This window comes from Ambystoma mexicanum, chromosome 3p (genome assembly GCF_040938575.1).
Source record: "Ambystoma mexicanum isolate Mex_15411 chromosome 3p, UKY_AmexF1_1, whole genome shotgun sequence".
Lineage (NCBI taxonomy): Eukaryota > Metazoa > Chordata > Amphibia > Caudata > Ambystomatidae > Ambystoma > Ambystoma mexicanum.
Window position 1 is genome coordinate 635,729,019 of NC_090925.1, and position 19,324 is coordinate 635,748,342.

General features: G+C 48.2%; 1 protein-coding gene across 1 annotated transcript in view; it reads left to right on the forward strand.

Annotated features, from left to right (window-relative positions):
• The window catches only part of ABLIM3 (actin binding LIM protein family member 3), a 770,500-nt gene that overhangs the window by 743,790 nt on the left and 7,386 nt on the right, over positions 1 to 19,324 (forward strand). Inside the window, exons 18-22 of the mRNA XM_069651389.1 lie at positions 3,197 to 3,226; positions 6,217 to 6,275; positions 6,709 to 6,769; positions 8,685 to 8,692; positions 17,759 to 17,839. Of these exons, the coding sequence (XP_069507490.1) occupies positions 3,197 to 3,226; positions 6,217 to 6,275; positions 6,709 to 6,769; positions 8,685 to 8,692; positions 17,759 to 17,839 (239 nt within the window). The remainder of the gene's footprint in view (positions 1 to 3,196; positions 3,227 to 6,216; positions 6,276 to 6,708; positions 6,770 to 8,684; positions 8,693 to 17,758; positions 17,840 to 19,324) is intronic.

The window sequence follows — 19,324 nt, forward strand, 5'->3', positions numbered from 1 at the left end:
GATTTATCTAATGCTTTTTTTGTTTTCAAATATTTTATTTCATTTAGTAAATAACATTACACGAGATATCCAAATATTATGTAGTTAGCAAATTCCTTACATGCACATTCAGTATCTTTGGCAACATTTTCCATAATTTCGTCGCTTATCTCTGTTTTTACGAAAGGTGGGCATCTTTATGCACATAAGACCACCCCTGCCCAGAATGCCACACCAAATACTAGATCACACCCACTCGCCATAGGATAATGAGTAGCGTCATTCAATATGCCTGAGCTAATTCTTCTTAGCCAATGGTAATAACTCAGGCTGCATTTTCCAAATTGTTTGACACATCTGTGCCATTATCGAAGTAGACCAATCGTAAGCAGATCACATTAAACTGGAACCATGTAGAGCAGCCTGGCGCGAAGTACCACTCTAAGTCCTCTCTACGTGAGGCAGCCCAAACACCAGTCATAGTGCTTCCTCAATATAGCCTTATAGACGGAGCGAGGGGTTGTTATTGCAGGATAATGACCCACCCCCAAGTAACAGCTGGAAGCGAAGCCGAAGGCCATACGTTGCGGAAAGGTCATTATCCAAAGCAATAATTACCCCTCCTGAGGTCTATAATGCTATCAGCACATGGAGAAAGTAGCAATATATGTTTTGGAGTTTTTGTGGAGAAGTAAAATGGGTGCTTTCAGAGAAAAGTAAAGAGACAAACTGAGTCAGTAATTAAATGTGGTTTTATGTTCTAGTATTTGAAAACCGTGGTTGTCTTTATAAGTTAAGCATTTTAATTGCAACTTGGTTGAACTGGAACAGGTTTAACATGGGCATGCATTAGGAGTCATGTCAAAGTAAATGGTATCTCTATAAGGAAGACAAAGCATTTTAAAAATGTTTTATCTTTCTCTTCCGTGAGTTAAATTGCATGTTGCAGCAACAAAAGGTTCTCCAAGAGATGAATTGTCTTGTTGAAACAAAACCTTGCCTGGAAATTGCAGTGCTGTTGCCCTGTCTGCTTCTGAAGACAGAATGTTCAGAATGCAGTCAATACCAGTAGTTATTGACTGCACTCAAAACATTCTGATTGGCTAAGAGGAGGTCAATGACGATTTCCATGTGCTACTAAGTCTTGTTGATGAGGCATGGTTTTAGCCAGCTGGTCTGGGAGTACTAACATAGAACAGAGATGTGACGGAATTGTAATGTAGAGTGGTCTTGGGTAGTGCAAATATTGCCATTGAGGTGAAAATGCTCTGTGCACCATGTTCCATCAATCTGAGATGCTCTATTCCACTACAGAGAGTTTCTAACCCCAAGTAAATAAGTCCAGGACTGCCCAGTTGGAGTAGTCAGGCCTTCAGGCAGGGAACCAGCCACCTGAGAGGCATTTAGTCCTCACTGGGCCGTGTGGTCGGGTAGGTGTAGCTCCTGTCTGTCTGAGCTCTCTGCCCACACCGCCCATTTCTAATCTCCTGTTGGCTCACTTCCCAATTCTCCTTCTCTTTGTTCTCACTCTTGCTGGGTTAGCTGTTCTTTGCACTCACTGCCTGTTCTGCTGGATAAACAGATGTTGCACACACTTAGTGGAATAAGGCGCTGCTCTGTAGACACCGGTGAACAACCTAATAATCACAGGTTTGGACCTGGGGAGTTTGGGGGGCTAACACAGCCTTTCATGGTTATGTGGTTGATAGAATGAGTACCAAATATGGGGCGGAGTAGCTGTTCTTTTGCAGGCTTTGTAAAGCGCATAAATGTTATGGTAGTCTATATAAATGCTGCCGTTGTCATCATGAAACTGTAAGACCTTTGCTGCTGTTCGCCCGGGCCGCCTGCCCCTCCCCAATATGCTCACTTTCTTCATATGCTCAAATAGCACATGTGGTGGCCGTGCGCTGTATTGCGGTGCCTTTGCATTATCAGGAGAGTCACATAGCTGTTTCCACTATACCAGGCCGCCCACTGGCCTGCCATCTGCTATTGGTTGTGGGGGGAGGGGCAGTTCATGCTTCCCCACTAGAAATCCAAGCAGTTACACCCAGGGCTTTAAGTGAGCTGAGGCTAGCCGGGGTATAGCCCCGGCAGTCTCTAAAAAGGGATCCTGAGCTGTGGCACAGTCGGGGCCCACCCCCTCCTAGTCCCAGCCCTCTGACACCGGAGGGAGCACGTATAGCCGAAGAACTACAGGGTTACATAGGCTGCCTGCAGGTGTCAGCACTTTGAATAAGAAAACCCTGCAGTGCTTCAACTACACGGGCTGCCTGATGTCTCTGTACTGAAACAGGAGAGGCGCTGGACTGCCCAGCTCTCCTTTTGTTTCCGAGTAGTCATCACTCAGCATGAAGCTCCTTGGCTTTATGCTGTGTAATGGCTTTACTCTAAAACAAAAGGAGATCTGGGGGGTCCAGGCCTCCTCCTGTTTCTGAGTACAGAGACATCAGCAGCAGGCAGACCTTTCATTCAAGCTACCCGTGATGAAAGCATTGCCTCCCGCACGGCCCCTCGAATCAAAGGGCTGCCTGGTGCATGTGAGAGCTGGGGCACACTCGTGTCACACCTTTGGTGCACCCACCCCTTTCTTTTGTTTAAAAGGAGGGACTGGGCACATCAACGGTAATAATGCCAGTGTGTCCCTCCCAGCTCTCCTTCTTTTACCAGCCCACCCTTAAGCGATAGGGGGCTTTCGTTAAGGGGCGTAGGCCACACCCCCTAACGAGAGCGCCCCCTCGATTTTTAATCCCACTTAAAGCACTGGTTACACCTCATTTCAACTGTATCCCACAGGAGACATCAAGGGGAATTGTACAGGTGGAATAATCATACCAGTTGAATAGACACCGGGCAACACCAACAATTACAAAACACTGCTAGAATCAACTGGAATGTTCTCTGCTGAAGGACAAATACCAAAATGGCGGCAGCAGACTCCATTAGAAAGCGATTATTGCTGGTCAACAGGAATTCTCCCATGGCGCGTCTGCCTCCAAGTACTCAGCCTGCACACTGGGGATCTAACGGTCCTTCTAACTGACCCCATGGCAAGACCCCGTGAAGTCCACCCTCCCGAGCAGTGCCCTTCTGTAGCTGTACCGCCTAAGCCCCCAGATGCGTTCTGCACCCCCCTCCCAGTCGTCTTGCCCGCGTTCTAGTGACATCATCATCTCTCTGCTGAAGACTGACTGTGCACTTTGTCTCCCCACAGCTCCCAGGATGCAGTGTTTGGCAGACAGTGGTAAGTGTGTCTCGCTTCTTGGCAGCTCGCCCGCCGCCCGTGCTCGGGCTTGTCGGGCGCATCTCCCCGCCCGTGGCCTGTTGGCAGTGTCAGCAGCCGAGGCGAGTGCTGCCCGCCCCCACCCGGGATTTGTGCCTGTCAGCGCGCTGTCAGAGAACGCTATATTTACTTAACCGAGGCACGGGCTGATGCCGGGTTATCGCCTCATCACGACTCTGGGCGGGCAGGCCTTATCAGGAGGGACACACACGTGCTTTGACACATGGGATCTGTTCTTGATTTAAGATGGCAGAAGTTATCATGGACTTCTGTGTACCGCTGGGGAGGGGGGGGGGGGAGGAGGGGTGTTAGTACACGGTCATCTCATTGGTCAGATACCCTAACACTCCATCAGTCAGAGTTGCTACACAGCAGTATTCAGGGTTTCCCATCCAGCCACTGGATTCCAGTGTATGGTATCCACCAGGCAAGTATCCGGGATGGTCAACACTTTACTAGTCTGTGTTTCCAATACATGTCCCCCACCTATGGTGACCAGACGTCCCGGTTTTGCCTGGACTGTCCGGGTTTTTGCTCCTCCATCACGCGGTCCCGAGAGTTTTTAAAAACCCTGACCCGGGATTTGGGGATCGGGTGGATAACATCCCAGTTTTTGGCCCGATGTCATGATTTTTCCATCGGTTTGGCCAAAAAACGGGATGGTAACCACCCTATCCGCAAATCCCAGACAGGTTTTTAAAATTTAAAATAGTCTTGGGGCGCCGGGCGCTCTCCTCACTCGATCAACATGACACGGGACAGGCCATCCACATAGAAGTAGGACTAGTTTCACAGCTGAAGCTGTAGTCCTACATCTTTGTCAGTGTCCTGTCCTGTTTTTTTTTATTTTCAAAATCTTGTCACCCTACTCCCAACACCCACTACTTAGGGCTCCCAGTGCTACATTACTCAGGCTGGTCAATCTTCCACTGTTGAAGCCTCCCAACTCTTTGTGTCAGGACATCTAAAACTCCCCTATTCAGCGCATCATTGACTGCCCTACTGTGGGTTCACCGCACTCCACTTTCTCGGGCTGCAATGACCCCACTACAGTGGGCACAAAATACTCCACTATTCAAGGCTCTAATGAATCCACTAGGATAAGCTCATAACACCCCACTATTAAGGTTTGCAGTGGCCCGCACTACTGTGGACTCCCAGCATCCCACTCTTCAGGGTTATAATGACTCCACTGCTTTGTGCTCAAATCACTGCACTATTAAGGGCTCCAGTGACCCCCGCTATCACGGCCTCCCAGTACTACAATAGTAATGGATGCAATAACCCGACTACTATGGACTCCCACCACTCCACTGTGCAGGGCTGCAGTGAACCCACTATTGTGGGCTCCCAAACTTTCCAATATTCTGAGCTCAATGATCACACACTCCTCTGGGTCCCCAACACTCCACTGTTCAACACTCCAATTACACCACTAATATGGGCTCACAATACTCCACTGTTCAGGGCTCCGATTACCCTGCTACTGTGGGCTACCAACCTCCCACTGTCCACGGCTCCAATGCCTCCACTTCTATAGGCTCTCAACACACCACTGTCAAGGGTTCCAGTGACCCCACTACTCTGGACTCCTAACACTCTACTGTCCAATTCTTAACAAAAAAAAAACACTAGTGTGGGCTCACAAAAAGTCACTGTTGAGGGTTACAATGACCCTACTACAATGGGCTCCCAATAATCCACTATGCAAGCCACCATTGGCCCCACTACAATGGTTTTCAGACATTTGCCTGTCTATGTCTCCAATTACCCCACTACCCTGGGTCCCAGCACACCACTGTTCGTGGACTCCAGTGACCCCACCACTGTAGTCGCAAACACTCCATTCTTCAAGGCATGGAGTAGTCCACTATTCTGCACACCAACTTCCATTACTCTGAGCAACAAACATTCCACCTTTCTGAACACTGAATACCCCACTAGGCAGGGCAGCCAACACTCATCTGTTGATAGTACCAAACACTGCCCAACTCTGGCTACCCAAAACCCTTTCAGTCCTGACACCCAACGCTCCTCAATTCTGAACACCCAACACTCCAGTAGTCAGGACACCCAACACATCACTTGTCTAGGCTTCCAACAATGCACTAATACTCATCAGCACCCGGATGGGGGGAGCCAGTCAATCAGGTGACTAGACTAGGAACGCATGCTGAAACCAGCGATCTCAGTCCGCATTCCAAGCCGCCTGATGGCCAGTTCCCCCACCTCCATCTTCCCCCACCTACTGTCCCCCTTTTTTAAAATCATTCCCAGTCCCACTCCAGTTACATCTTTTCGGCCGCCGCCGAAGCCACTTCTTCTTCTCAGCTCCCAAAGGCCGCCATGGAAAGGGAAGATGGGCTTCGTATGGAACTCTGCCTTCCCTTTCCATGGCAGCCATTTTTGAATAGTATTTTTCCTTCTGTGAACGGGACGCTGTGCCCGTTCAAAAAACAAGAATACTTTAAATCTTTTAATTAGTCCGGTCCCAGCCCTTGGACAGGTGCTAATGGTGTTACTGTTAAACACCAGTTCCAAGGGCTGGAACGGGTGGAAACATCCCAGTGCCCTCGTTATAGGCCCAAATAAAGCGAGGCCCTATAACTCGGGCTGCCGGGCCGTTAGCACCTGTTCCTGCCCTTGGAACGGGTGCTTAACGCCACAGTATATCCAACACTTTGGTCTGAAGTTCCGGCAGCATCCTACTGTTCAGGGCTTCCAACACTCCACTGTTCTCGGAGCCAAGCGCCTCCCCAGGCGAGTATGTCAATGTATACTCCACAGTAGCTGCAATTCCCTGCCTTCTGCTAGTTGTTTATCAGCCCCCCTCACCTTCCTGTTCTCGTGTAGTTGAACACATTTCGGGCCGCGCACATCCCATACCCTGCTCTGTATGCCAGAATATGACAATGCCATTAATCCAGATATTGTTTTCAATCCTCTTCCAGATCCCCTAATCTCCAAGTCTGCCTCACTGCCAGCTTACCGAAGGAACGGATTGCACAGGGTAAGATCACCTGGCCTCTTATGGTGGGCATGGGGTTCACAAATGAGGCCAGAGTAGGAACCAGGTCTAAGGGTTGCTTGCAGAGAGGGCAAGCTCATAGACCCCTTCAGAGGCATGTGGGTTGTGGGGCTGGTGAAGGTGCACCCTAAAACAAGGGTGACTAGCTCTTTCCAATCCCTGGAGTCACGGCAATATGGCAAATGTTTCGTACAGAGCCGCTTGAGTCTGCTCAGAGGGCTTGAGTTATGAAGAAGCACTGACATCTCTTGGTGGACTCTGGAAGCAGGTGTGGGGGGAGAGGATGTGATGCCAGAATGAAAAAGGGAGTGATTTTTGTGTGGAGTGGTGGAGTTTGTGGGAGGGGGTATTCGGGACTAAGGAAAAGTCTCTCTGTCCTCCTCCTACCGCTCACTCTTGTTTTTTTTCCTTGCAGCCTCCAAGTGCAGAACTCTTCCACTACGACAGCACAAATGCAGTCAATTGGGGAATGCGAGGTAAGACCCACTGCTCCAGGGATAGCATGTCTTTGAGTACTCTGCGAGGGAAGGTCAACATTCCTAAGAGCAGCTGCCTCCATTGAGAGATAGCATGCATACGAGTACTCTGCAAGAGAAGGTCAACGTTCTTAATAGCAGCCACCTCCATTGAGGGATAGCATGCCTACGAGTACGCTGCAAGGGAAGGTCAACATTCTTAATAGCAGCCACCTCCATTGAGAGATAGCATGCCTATGAGTACTTCGCGATGGAAGGTCAACATTCCTAAGAGCAGCCACCTCCATTGAGGGATAGCATGCCTACGAGTACTCTGCAAGAGAAGGTCAACGTTCTTAATAGCAGCCACCTCCATTGAGGGATAGCATGCCTATAAGTACTTTGCGAAGGAAGGTCAACATTCCTAAGAGCAGCCACCTCCATTGAGGGATAGCATGCCTACGAGTACTCTGCAAGGGAAGGTCAACATTCTTAATAGCAGCCACCTCCATTGAGGGATAGCATGCCTATGAGTACTTCACGATGGAAGGTCAACATTCCTAAGAGCAGCCACCTCCATTGAGGGATAGCATGCCTACGAGTACTGTGCAAGGGAAGGTCAACATTCTTAATAGCAGCCACCTCCATTGAGGGATAGCATGCCTTCGAGTATGCTGCAAGGGAAGGTCAACATTCTTAATAGCAGCCACATCCATTGAGGGATAGCATGCCTATGAGTGCTCCGCGATGGGAGGTCAACATTCCTAAGAGCAGCCACCTCTTTTGTTGGTGGGTCAACTCTTGACGGAGGGGCAGAAACACAACGTCATGTAGGGAAGTAACCTTTCCCAAATGGGCCACCAAATTGAGGACAAGGATTCCTAAAAGTGCACTCTCCTGGGCTATGATAATACCTTAAAAGCACGTCCTACTTGTCGGATAGTTTCACTACATATTGCTCTGCTAGATGGGGACCATATCCATGAGCATTCAAGCTTGAAGGATAACTTACCAATGACTCCCCTTTCAAGGGAATCCGGAGGGTTATATTGAAGAGTCTGCATTCCAAGGAGTGACCTTTGCTAGAGGGTGAATGTTTCCTGAATGCTCCCCATGTGAAAAGGCTAGAATTCCTAGAGATGCCTTCTGTGAGGGTGATCATTCCTGCAGTATTTACTCAATTTGCACCTCAGAGTGCAAAAGGGACGTGCAAAGAGGCTTCCACCGTCTCTGTACACTTCTCTTGTGCACTCTGCAGTACAAATGACAAGAATCGGCAGGGTGGGTGGGGGGACCTGTTTGGAAATAACTGCAAATGTAAGCCATTCCCGCCGGGCAATTTACATATTTCAACAATATGAGCTCCATAGAGTTTGACTAGACCGGATAAACTCTTCCATCTAGTAAGAACTTAAGAACGTAATTACAGCCTGGTTCAAAACCCCCATCATGTGCTTCTGCCGCTTTCTGTGACGGCAAATAATCAAAGGTCTCTGGCAGGTGCCCAATGTATGCAGGTTTTATGCCAGTGGCATGCCTCAAACTAAAAGTCCCACAGAATGGCCTTACACTTCAGTTTCTGACAAGGTTTTAATCTGGTCCATTGCTTTTTCAACAAAAAGTTTTTGGGAAACGCAATGTGAGGTCTGTTTTCGTTGATTCAGGTCTTACCGCAGAAGAGGGCAAGGCCTTGACTTTCAGTGAAACTTTGAACGAGTTCAGGAGTCTGCCACCTTTGGCTCTCCAGGTGTTTTGCACTACAATACCCATCTCCCTAAGCTAGTATAGTCAATGGTGAGGGATCATGGAAGCAGTAGTCCAAATTATCTGGAGAGCCGAAGGTTGCAGACCCCTGGGATAGTTTATGCGATTCTCCCTTCAGGCTCATCACAGACACTAATTTGTTGTTCTCCTCTCTCTTTTTTTGTCTTTGCAGAATACAAGGTAAGATGTCCCCGTGACCCCCTACCATCCCAGGCTGGGATCTGTCTGCGTGCTGAAAAGGCAGGTTGCGTTGGCTATTGATGTCTTGATCCCAGGCAACCGAGAAGGAAGCAAGGTGGTAACTTGGATGGTGGCCTTTTTAGGCCCCATTAAAGACATTTCCGCTCTGCTCCGGAAATTCCCAACCAATCCTTTTGAGTATTCTCATCAGTATTAATGTTATGTTAAAGGTTCTTATCGCGCACCGTCACCACCTGCGTGGGTCCTTGGCACTCTGCCAATGTGAGAATTATAAATAGCAACACCTCAGTGGGACACATTTTAGCTTCTACGTGATTTCTGATTATTGGGCACTAATACTAGCACCTGCTGGAGCAGAATGCTCAAGAGAAATCCCGATTGAATCCAGAAGCTAAAATCAAATTTCCAGGTGACCAAAAAGAACTGCCCTCACACCGGCACTGCATCTTTCATCTCATAGAACAGTCCAGGTGAACTTGGGCAATGCCAAACTCGCAAGTCAAACTAAATCCCATACTTAAGATTTGGTTAGATGGCACTCACAAACCGTGCACAAACTCGCCCAAACTCTCTCGCTCCTAATGCCAAGATGATGGCTTGCTTGCTGCACACTCAGCTGTAACCACTGAATGCGATCTCATGCCCACTCACAATGTCATTGTGTGGGGGTGGGGGTGTGTATATATATATTAAAAAACAGCACCCGGCAGGTGGGAGTCAGCCAATCAGGTGGCTAGGAACACAGGCTTGAACCTCTGGTGTGAGCCCGCGTTCCAACCCGCCTGATAGCCGGCTCCCCCCGCGGCCATCTTCCCCCCACCTGTCCCCATTTTTTTATTTTTAATCCCCCCCTTGTCCCCAAACTTACCTTATTGCAGCTGTGGTGGCACTCACCACCACAGCTGCACCTACCTCTCTGCTCACAACGGCTGTCATGGAAAGGGAAGAGGGGCTCTTTGAGGAGTGCCGCCATCCCTTTCCATGGTGGCCATGTTGGATAAAGCTTTTTCCTTCATACAACGGGATGCCGCGCGCGTCCCATTGTAGGAAGGAAAAACCTTTTTTGTTTAGAACCCCGGGGTTGGTGCTTTGGTAACCGGGAGTGCTAATGGCCTTAAAAACCAATCCAGCCGGCCGGATCGGGTTGTTAAGGCCCCATTATAAAACCTATCCTAATTATACCTGACCCTCAACTACCTTAATGTAACTCTCACAGTAAAACCACATTGCTTTCTCCTACACTAGCCCGATGCCAGCAACCTCAACACTCGCCCTACAAGACAGATCATAACTTCCCGCCATGCATGCCTGCATATAATCTCAGATACCAGGTTGATCTGCCATAAACCACACCCGACTAACTCCTAAAGAATCCAGGGAAGTTCGGTCTGACCAAATCGGTATCAATTCGGGTGGTGCTGAGTTCACCAGAATAAGGTCACTCCGGCATAGCATTGTGTGCCAATAGGAATGCTGAATTATTTTTATAAATTCAGAATGTTCCTCATATTGTAGTAAAAGGCAAGAGTTCTGATTGCCTATTCAAAATTACAATTGGTCAAATTAAAGTCAAAATCTGCTTTCATAGCTTTCCCTACCAAGCGTACACAGTGCCAAATGACACGTGTTGGAAATGCAAACGATCTGAACCCTAACTGTTTCCAAAATGCTGCCTCCACTGTTCAGTAATGCTCCAGAACTCAGGGCACATGGCATCTTACTCATCATCCCTAACGGGACATGAAACCAACATGTCCCCATGCTACTTGTAGGCCCAGGCTTCCCTTTCACACTCCGCCTATTAGGACAACCCCGATTTGACAGGGCCTCTGATGACCTGGTAGCTCAGGGGCACAGTCAGCTGCAAGTCCACCCCCAGCACATTTCTACATGCTAAAGGATTAATATATTATGCTCACTGTGATTGGTTGCTTATTGCAGATATAAAATGCACTAAGTGGGGAGATTCCTAGTATAGCAAAGCTAAGCACTGGGCGGGCTGCCTAGGCTGGGCATGCATCATTAGGCAATCCAGAATGACCCCCATCCGTATAAAAACTAAGGGCATGACAGGATGAAGTCGGATGAAAGTGGTAAGGATGGAGAGGGAGGGGTGTGTCAGTGGGGAAGACTGAGGAGAGTTTGCAATCCCGTCTTTGATTCATGACACTGTCCATGACACAGTGTTTGTGAAAAACATGCAACACGTGAATGTGCACACCCCCGGAAACGCATATGCATTCCACAAAAAAATGAACCAGGAACATAAAGGCATATCGCCACCGCTAGCAGCGTACATCATTGCAAATGTCTGTCTACAGCAACGAGGTCTGCTCCCCCCAGAGCAGAGGCATTGCTAGGGGGGGCTGGAGGGGCTATAGCACTGGATAGAAGCTCAGGGGCTACAAGCAAAAGGCTCGCTAGCCCCGAGCCCTGACAGTCCCGACATTAGCATGGCCCTAGCTCTTTTGCAGACCTAGCGAGACCCCTGCCCCAGAGGCTCACTGTTCATCCGCAAGGTCCCGTGCAGGTGTCTGAAGGTGAGGTCTCTTACGCCTGTCCGCGTGTTGCTGTCCCCGGGAACCACAATGAGAGGCTCGATCTTGCTACCTTGCAGCAGCATAAGATTTGAGGGCTGTTCCAATGCAGCTTGCAGCCCCAATGGCCTGGCAACGCTGCTGCATCATTACGCATACTTGCTTCTGGACTATACACGGGTGTGCATGGCATAATTTGGGAAACTCTGCCACAACAGCCCTTCTGGTTTTGGTCATCTCAAATACTATGGCGCTCTGCATTTCTGTAGTCTCCATCACTGCAGCCTTAATAGTGCTTGCCACCTCATTGGTCACGCCCTGTAACCCCTCACACAATCTTTACCGAATTGAGGACAGCTGTGTACCAATAGCGACCTGATTTTTGCCCTCTCTTCCTCCCAGGTCATTGTCAGGTGTGGGGCAGGCCAATGGGTGCGTGCCTGTTAGGGCAGGTGGTCAGCGTGTCAGCTTTCCTGGCTTTCTGGCTTGTGCACAGCCAGGTAGGGGTGATTGTTCCGCAGCATCCCGAAACTCCAAAATCGCATGATATGATATGATATTCTATTTGTATCGCGCTCAAACACATGTATTTCAGAGTGCATCTTGGTGGTACCTTGGTGTTTCTCCAGTTCCTTGTCCACCATAACTCTGCTTTGTTGTTCTGACAGCACTGGGACTTGCCACCAAGTATTCTCCTCCACCTCCTCTTCACCATCAAGGGTGGCATTTCCTCGCAAGATGCTATTTCATGTGGTACAGCATCTGATACCTACAGGTTTGAGGCGTGCTACAAATGCTAAATAAATAATTAAAATAAATCTGTGTGAGAAAGCGATGGATTATCACCTTCAATGTGCACATTTCTGAGTGGGTCAAAGGCAGCAATACATTTCAGCATTGTTGTACACATGATTTCTCCCTTATAGCGCACCCTGTCAAAATGAAATTCCTTAAACATTACACACATACAAACTAAACCATTTACACAGGGAATGTGGCCACACGCTCCCGACACACATCATACGTCATATTTAATGATATTTACTTGGGATATGACAGCCAGGATTACACCATGTCCTCTCAGAAGGGGGGGAGACCCCCATTCCCACTGCCGTGGCCAGCCTAATTAACTATCAAAGGCTCCATGGATCTGCCCTATCCTTTTGTTGAGCCCTTCAGGGTGGTGGTAGTGATTAACATAGTTAGCATACTAAAAGAGTATACTTCAAACAGAGGAGACAGGTTAACAAAGGAGACAGAAACCCCCAACAACCTTTGATATGCACTGTGTCAACCTGAAGCCAGCTCCTGCCCTTAATGTCAATGGACAGTGAAAGGTCATGTCTGGGACTGTGTGTTTACAGAAGTCATCCCTGGAGGGAGACACCATTCAGAAGGTATGATTATGTGGTTTGATGGAGACAGAAAGTCTGTTCTCTCTGCAGCTTCAAGGGAGGCCTGCCTGTTTAATAAGGAACCACAGTGAGATCAATTAACCAGAGAGACCCTTTGATCCACAACACACAGGAAGATGGGTGGGACTTAGTATTACATGTTTTCACCCTTTACCTTTCCTGTTGAAAAGCACTCTGGTCATTACCTCACGCATACAGGAGATAATTGATGGAGACCCAGTAATGGTTCATTAAGTAGACTTAGCCCACACCAATCACTCTGGTCCATTTTGCTTAAAAGAGGGCTGAGTCCCTCTTTTGGGCAGATCACCTGAAGGCTTTGCAAGGAGTAGCAAGAATAACTCAGCCTTGGACCCTGGCTGAAGGTACAGTCTGCCTTAAATCTTCCACCAGTGAAGGAAGTCCAGGACCTTAAAGAGGGAAGCAAGATCCCTCCCCTAAACATCTCCCAGGGAACAAAGCGAGATACTGAATCCAGAGAACCCTCAGAGCACCTACAGAACCAGTGTCCAGCAAGCACAAAGCATGCCATGCTAGGCTCTGCAGCAAGCTTCCTAGGTGAGGAGTGCCAGAGTCTTGGAACCAAACCAAGCACAAGGCAGCTGTCTACAACACTCTTCTCAGCTTTGGACATATGCCTTAAAGGACGACACAATCCCAGTGAAGAAGCTACGTGGAGTGCATCGGCAATCATCTACTGACGTCTGCCTTAAAGGACATTTTACAGCCAGTCGAGCCCCTCGAGATGCAACCGACTGCACCGCTGACTGTTGTTGCGCAGCAGTCACTAACACCGTCCGAGATGCCTCGACCTCGCTTCTGACCCACCAACCAGCAATGAGACTATTCGTGTCCCTGAGCCACCATGTAGGCCAGCCTGCAGCCGTCCATCCAGCCTCGCTCGCCAGATATCCGCAGCTGTCTCCCATCTTGAACTCTGTCACAGAAGCTGCAAGGCGCCCTAAAGCAGACTCGACCCTATCGAGCACCAAGGACATCTACAGCACACATTACATTGGGGTTTTTCCCCCTGGTCCTTCTCAAAAGGCCCCTAGTGTCATTTTACGACCCATTGGCCCCTTTATGTTGAAACCAAGTATCCTTGAGCTATTGCTATTAATTACTTTACCGACTACCCTCCTGTCAGTATCCAGAGTTCATCCCTTTTTCTTCTTTGAAACTGTCCTCTGCATTCCTAACAGGGTGGGTTGTATTTTCTAGTGTGCTAGAACTGTCTGTTGTGATAATGATAAAGTGGATATTGGTATACAACCTTGACTGGACAGTCCCTTTTATCATTGGGTAATAAATGTATTTTCGCTGTGTTGCAACTAACCAACGATCCACAACCTTGCAGAGATAAGCCTGCCGTTCCGTCCACGTTACCAAAATTGGACAAGGAGGTCTTATAATTCACTTGCATTCCAATCTGTTTGGATCCCTTTTGGTGTACTAGAGGTGTGGGGTTGATTGATGGTTTAGAAACCGATATTCATCCGTGGACTGCTGGTGCCCCGGAAGTGGATTCGACCAACAAACTCATGGTTTAATGTCTTTGCTGCACCATTGGGGGTGTGTTTCCATGGGGCACTGCACAAAGTCTTTCTTGGGTTCTCCTTCCTTTATCCCTAGGTCTGGCCCCACTCCTAGCAAACACACACGACCCCTGCTTTCCCAAAGGCACCTCCGTGCACACTACGCACTCCTGCTCGCCCGACACCCCTTCCGCCCCATACACACACCCTCGCTGCACCTCCCTTTGCCGAGATGCAAGGCACCACAGACTCATTCACAGCAGACTTGTATTTCTGAATGCCACATGAGCTCAGCAGCAAGGCATCTGGCAATTGCACTCTGTGTGCCGGTGCTGACACTGACAGAGCGGTGGATACAGAATTGTGGAGGTGTGTTCTTTATTCCATAGTTGCACCCGCGTTGCATTGCATGGTGTATACACGTCAGTCGGTGCGGAGTGATTACATTCCCAGGTCCACTCGATTTTTTTTGGATGGTCATCACAATGTAAACGTCATGATAGTTTGCTTGCTAAATACAAATCAGTCAATCGGGCAAATGCAGATATTTGCTGAAAAAGGAATTGATGGGGGAAATATTCCACTACAGTTTCCTCAGACTCAAGTACTGCCTGCACCAGTTTGTTTACTCCTGCCATTAATGGCTCTCCTCCTGCTTCCTCGGGCCTCACAGGGACATTTAGCATGTACACAATCCAGCTGCCATCGCCCCACCACATCCTTCAGCACACAGCACATGCTGAAGACACACACTGTAGTGACTCAGGGTTGTGTAGATGCTCACCTGGTTCTGGCTCTGCACTGTCAGTTCCTCAATTGCCTCTCTTGCTGCAAGTGCTGTTCCAATGTCCTTTGCAATCTCCAGCCATGTGTCATTTCACGCCGCAATGCAGGGGCACTGCCCATGGAGGCTGACAGTGTGTCCTCTTTCTCCTCCATGTAGGATAACAAGAGGTCAATTTCTGCCTCCGTGGAATGCTTCTCTTGCCACCCCTTCTCGCCATCCTTGCCCCCTGGTCTACCTTGCCTGCCTTCTTCCATTTCTGCTTGTTTATGTCACCAAATTAGGCCAAACCAGTGTTTGAGGACCAGTTAGTGATTTGTGAGGCTTTTGACAGTTAATGCACACCTGTTTGCCCTATCGGCCAAGGGAGCGTATAATCTCACGTAAAGGGTGGCCGTCGGAGCTTTACCATTAAAAAGTGGGGCGTTTCCATTTAAAACGTGCACATCTGTCACATCGCTGTGCATTTGGCCCACTCTGTTATTTTGTGCATTAGATGTGATCTCATATTCACATTCAAGTTGCGCATACTTGACGTTTGCATTGATGCAGAGTTGTGCTATACGCATTTGTTTCTTTGTAAATAACACCATCGCAATTTACTTGCGCCATTGCGCACACGCACGGATGCGCAATATTGATTCTCATTGTGATTCTCATTGTGATGCACAGGTTTTTGAAAATCGGGCCCAGAATATGTTCTCTCAGCTGAACACCTCTCGCCTGCTTTCCTGCTCCCTTAGCCATGATACGATTGACATGTCCTTTTCCAACCCTGCCACAGAGCTCTATTTAGAAGTAGCGCCGTTCCCAGCTGCTATCTAACCTGGATGCTCTGCCAGTGCAAGGTGTTGTCTTCAATCCTTAAGCATATGAAATGCATTTTATATCCCGCTCATTTCTAATGCTATGAAAGTCTGGCCCTGATATGTGCAGAACACAAACTGTCTCCCCTGCTAGAGAGTTGGGGTGAGCTACAGGACACACCTTTGTGGCAGAGGTTAGTCCTGTTTAGAAGAATGCTATGCATTCCCAACGCATGCTCAATAAGCTCCCAGATTGGATTGCTGTGTGCTAGAAAGAAAGTTAAAGGATGACCTTAAACAGTCGTCCAGTGTGCCTGAATGACCATCTTGTCGCCATGTGTGTGGATGTGGAGCTTCGTATGCGTGCGCACGTTCATTAGTGCCAAGAGGCCTACGAATTGGCGGCACCTGCACTGTACAAGACCAAATGCATTGCATTCGAGAGTCTTCATGAAGGCCGCGTATCCTCTGCTTCTTAGAATTGCTAGTACTTGAAAAACAAAAATCATTACTTTTAGGTCATTGCCTCAAACCAGGGGAAACGGTGTTGTGCGGTGGTGGGATGGACCAGAGATTTAAATGCGTGTGACTGGCTTCCGGTGCGGGCTGCCAAGGATTCTGCATGCAGCCTCCAATATCGTTCTAATGCCTTCATCCTAGAATCACCCCCTCTCTGACCAAACAGATGTTGCCCATTATTGAGGTGAGAGACCTGTGAAGACGGTAGCAGTGGTCTTCAAATTGTGGGGCTGCAGATGGACATCCAAGGGAGGGGGGGCGTGGGGGGCGACGCAGGGCTCTTCCAAAAGGGAGTACGGTGACTGATTTGAATAGAAAATATAAGCAGAAATGACATTTAGGAGCAATATTTTAACCAAGGGGGAGCTTGACAACAATATTTGTACTCAAGCGTGGCTCGGCATCAAAAGGTTTGAATAGCACTGGGGTAGGCAATGCCTGGTTGATTCTGCTTTGGATGCCCTTTGCTGTAAGGCTTCCTCCGCATCTCGGCCCCACTCTATAGACACGGATGCTGTTCCTGCCTCCGCAGGCTGAGTTGCACGCAGTCTCGGAGAGTGGGCGGAGCTTTCTCTATTACTTGCCTCTGCCTCCCACACACACATGTAACCAAGACTGTTGAATGCAGAGGAGAACGAGAAGCCACTGACGCGGGACCCCACAGCTCACAGGTTATGCATGGAGAACTATGAGCACCCACCACAAACTTTGATAGTTATTGCATCCTTAATGCGCCAATCTGAATTCAGAATTCTGATACCATTTGGTGAGACTTCTTTTGCCCAGAATACTTCTCAGACCTTCCAACCCTACCCCAAACTATTTTAAGGAGACTGTATTTTGATGCTATGTTTATGAAAATCCCTTAGATTTGTCTATTCCTTTAAGCAGTCCAGCAGCATCTAAAATTCTTTGCCTTGTTTTAATTTTATGATCCGGCCCATGTGCTTTCTGACATCAACATCTCACCTTTCTACATTTTCCAGTACTCTGAAATAAGTTCTTCAAGCAATACCATTTCATGGAGGCCCTCCCCTGTACACGGCCTTGCCTCCAAATGTGTCCAACATCCCCTCTCCTTCCTCACTTTAACTTTGCAGATGGTTGATTGCATACAGTGACTTGTTGTATCCGTATGACTAAGGCCCAATGCCTGGGTTGTTTTTCTATGTGAATGTTTGGTATGTTGGGGAGGGGTGGGGTGTCTGTGTGTTTTATGCATAGATTGGCTGGTATTTAAGATTGTGATTGTGCCCACTGACTTGTGTCTATATGGGCAAGGTCCAGTTTCTGGGATTGTTCGTTGTATGCATGTGTAACTTAGGTTCGGTGTGTATTTGCGTATAGTTTGGCTACAGTTGGTCTCAAGGTCCAAATGATTCCCGCTCTTTTTCATGAGCCGCTGTGAGTACATTTTCTCTCCTTCGTTTCTTTTATTTCCTTGTGCAGATCTATCCCTACGAACTTCTAATGGTGACCACGAGAGGGAGGACGCGACTGCCAAAAGATGCAGACCGGACCCGGTTAGAGGTAGGTGGACACCACAACCATTCTGCAACACTCACCCACTCAACACCAAAATCCTTGCATTGCTCATTTGGTCTTTAAAATGTGAGATCCCACATAATTGCTAAGGTGGTATTCTAATATAACCATAAAACCATATGTGGGTGTAGTATATGAGCCACAGGGCAAAACATGGCACGCAGGCCTCTGGTTGAAATTTGGGAGCTGTTCTCCGTACAGGTATAAATACCAGGGTTTGGTGTTCTGAGTGAATCAATAGGCTGAATATGACACTGGGGAGAGCTGCAGGGGGTAGTGGTTGCAAGGATTCCATTTCAGAATTCAGGCTGAGATGCTGCACCAAGACCGCCACCATCCACCTACATGGTGATAATTTCCTCCTCATCATGGGCAAAGGGGGTCAGTGCTTTCAGTTCCTTCTTGACTTCTCTGCCACAATTACCAGAATCAACCCTAATGCAAGGCTCAACAGTCTCTCCTCCTGCATGGGTTTGCACGCCTCAGTCCTTCACTAGTTGATCTCTGACCTTGCAAATCAACACCAGATCATCCAGATGGGCTCAAGATCATCCCAATGACCCCCAGTGAGATGTAGAGCTCCACAAGGTTCCATCCTCCTTCCAGTCACCTTCATCCTTTATGTTGAGCAACTGAGGGCACTTCTTGCCAACCTCAGCATCGAAATCCACCAGCATGAGGATGACACATGGCTATGCTGGAAGATCAACTGTGTGGGCAACATTCGCCAGCTGCAGCACGGCCCCACCTTTGTTTAATCCTTGATGCCAAGTGCCTACCTAAACCTCAACCCGATAAAGACCGAGTTCATCCTCGTTAGAGGTGCAACCAAACACACCCATGTCAAGGGTGATAGAGGGGGGAAACTTAACTGCTTCACCCAGAATTAACCACGCAATATAAAGTTCCTCAGCGTCACCATCAACTGTAACTTCTCCTTCAAACGACCGATTTCACAGAAGATACAGACACCCTTGTTCCAGCTCTCACTCCTCCTGCAAGAAATCGCTCCTTTTCAGGGAATGGGTTCTTAATGAAGCAAATCAAAAGTCCCTAATGGGATCCCTTGTCTTTCCTTTAATTACAAGAACAAAGGGCAAGGATTACTCATGGAAGACATGCAAGGTGCAACCAGTTTGCAATCTTAAAAAGAACATACAGCAAAAGATACCACTTTCCAAACCAAGTTTTAAAAAGATGCAATGTTATTATGTACATATCAAAAAAGAAAGTATAGGGCAGAAAATCGTCATAAAAAGGGATCCCACGTAACTTAGCCTGGACTGCTCCAGTGAAGTCAAATGATATTACAGTTAACATAGGTCATGTCATGTCAGGTTATGTTACATAGATGTATCCTGCTCACTGCTGCCATTTGCATGGGCTCCAGGCACCCTAGTGAAGCTGAGAGAGAAAGGAGGTTGTCTTATGTAATTGGGGAGAGTGTGAGAAAGTAAGGTAGCTTGGCTG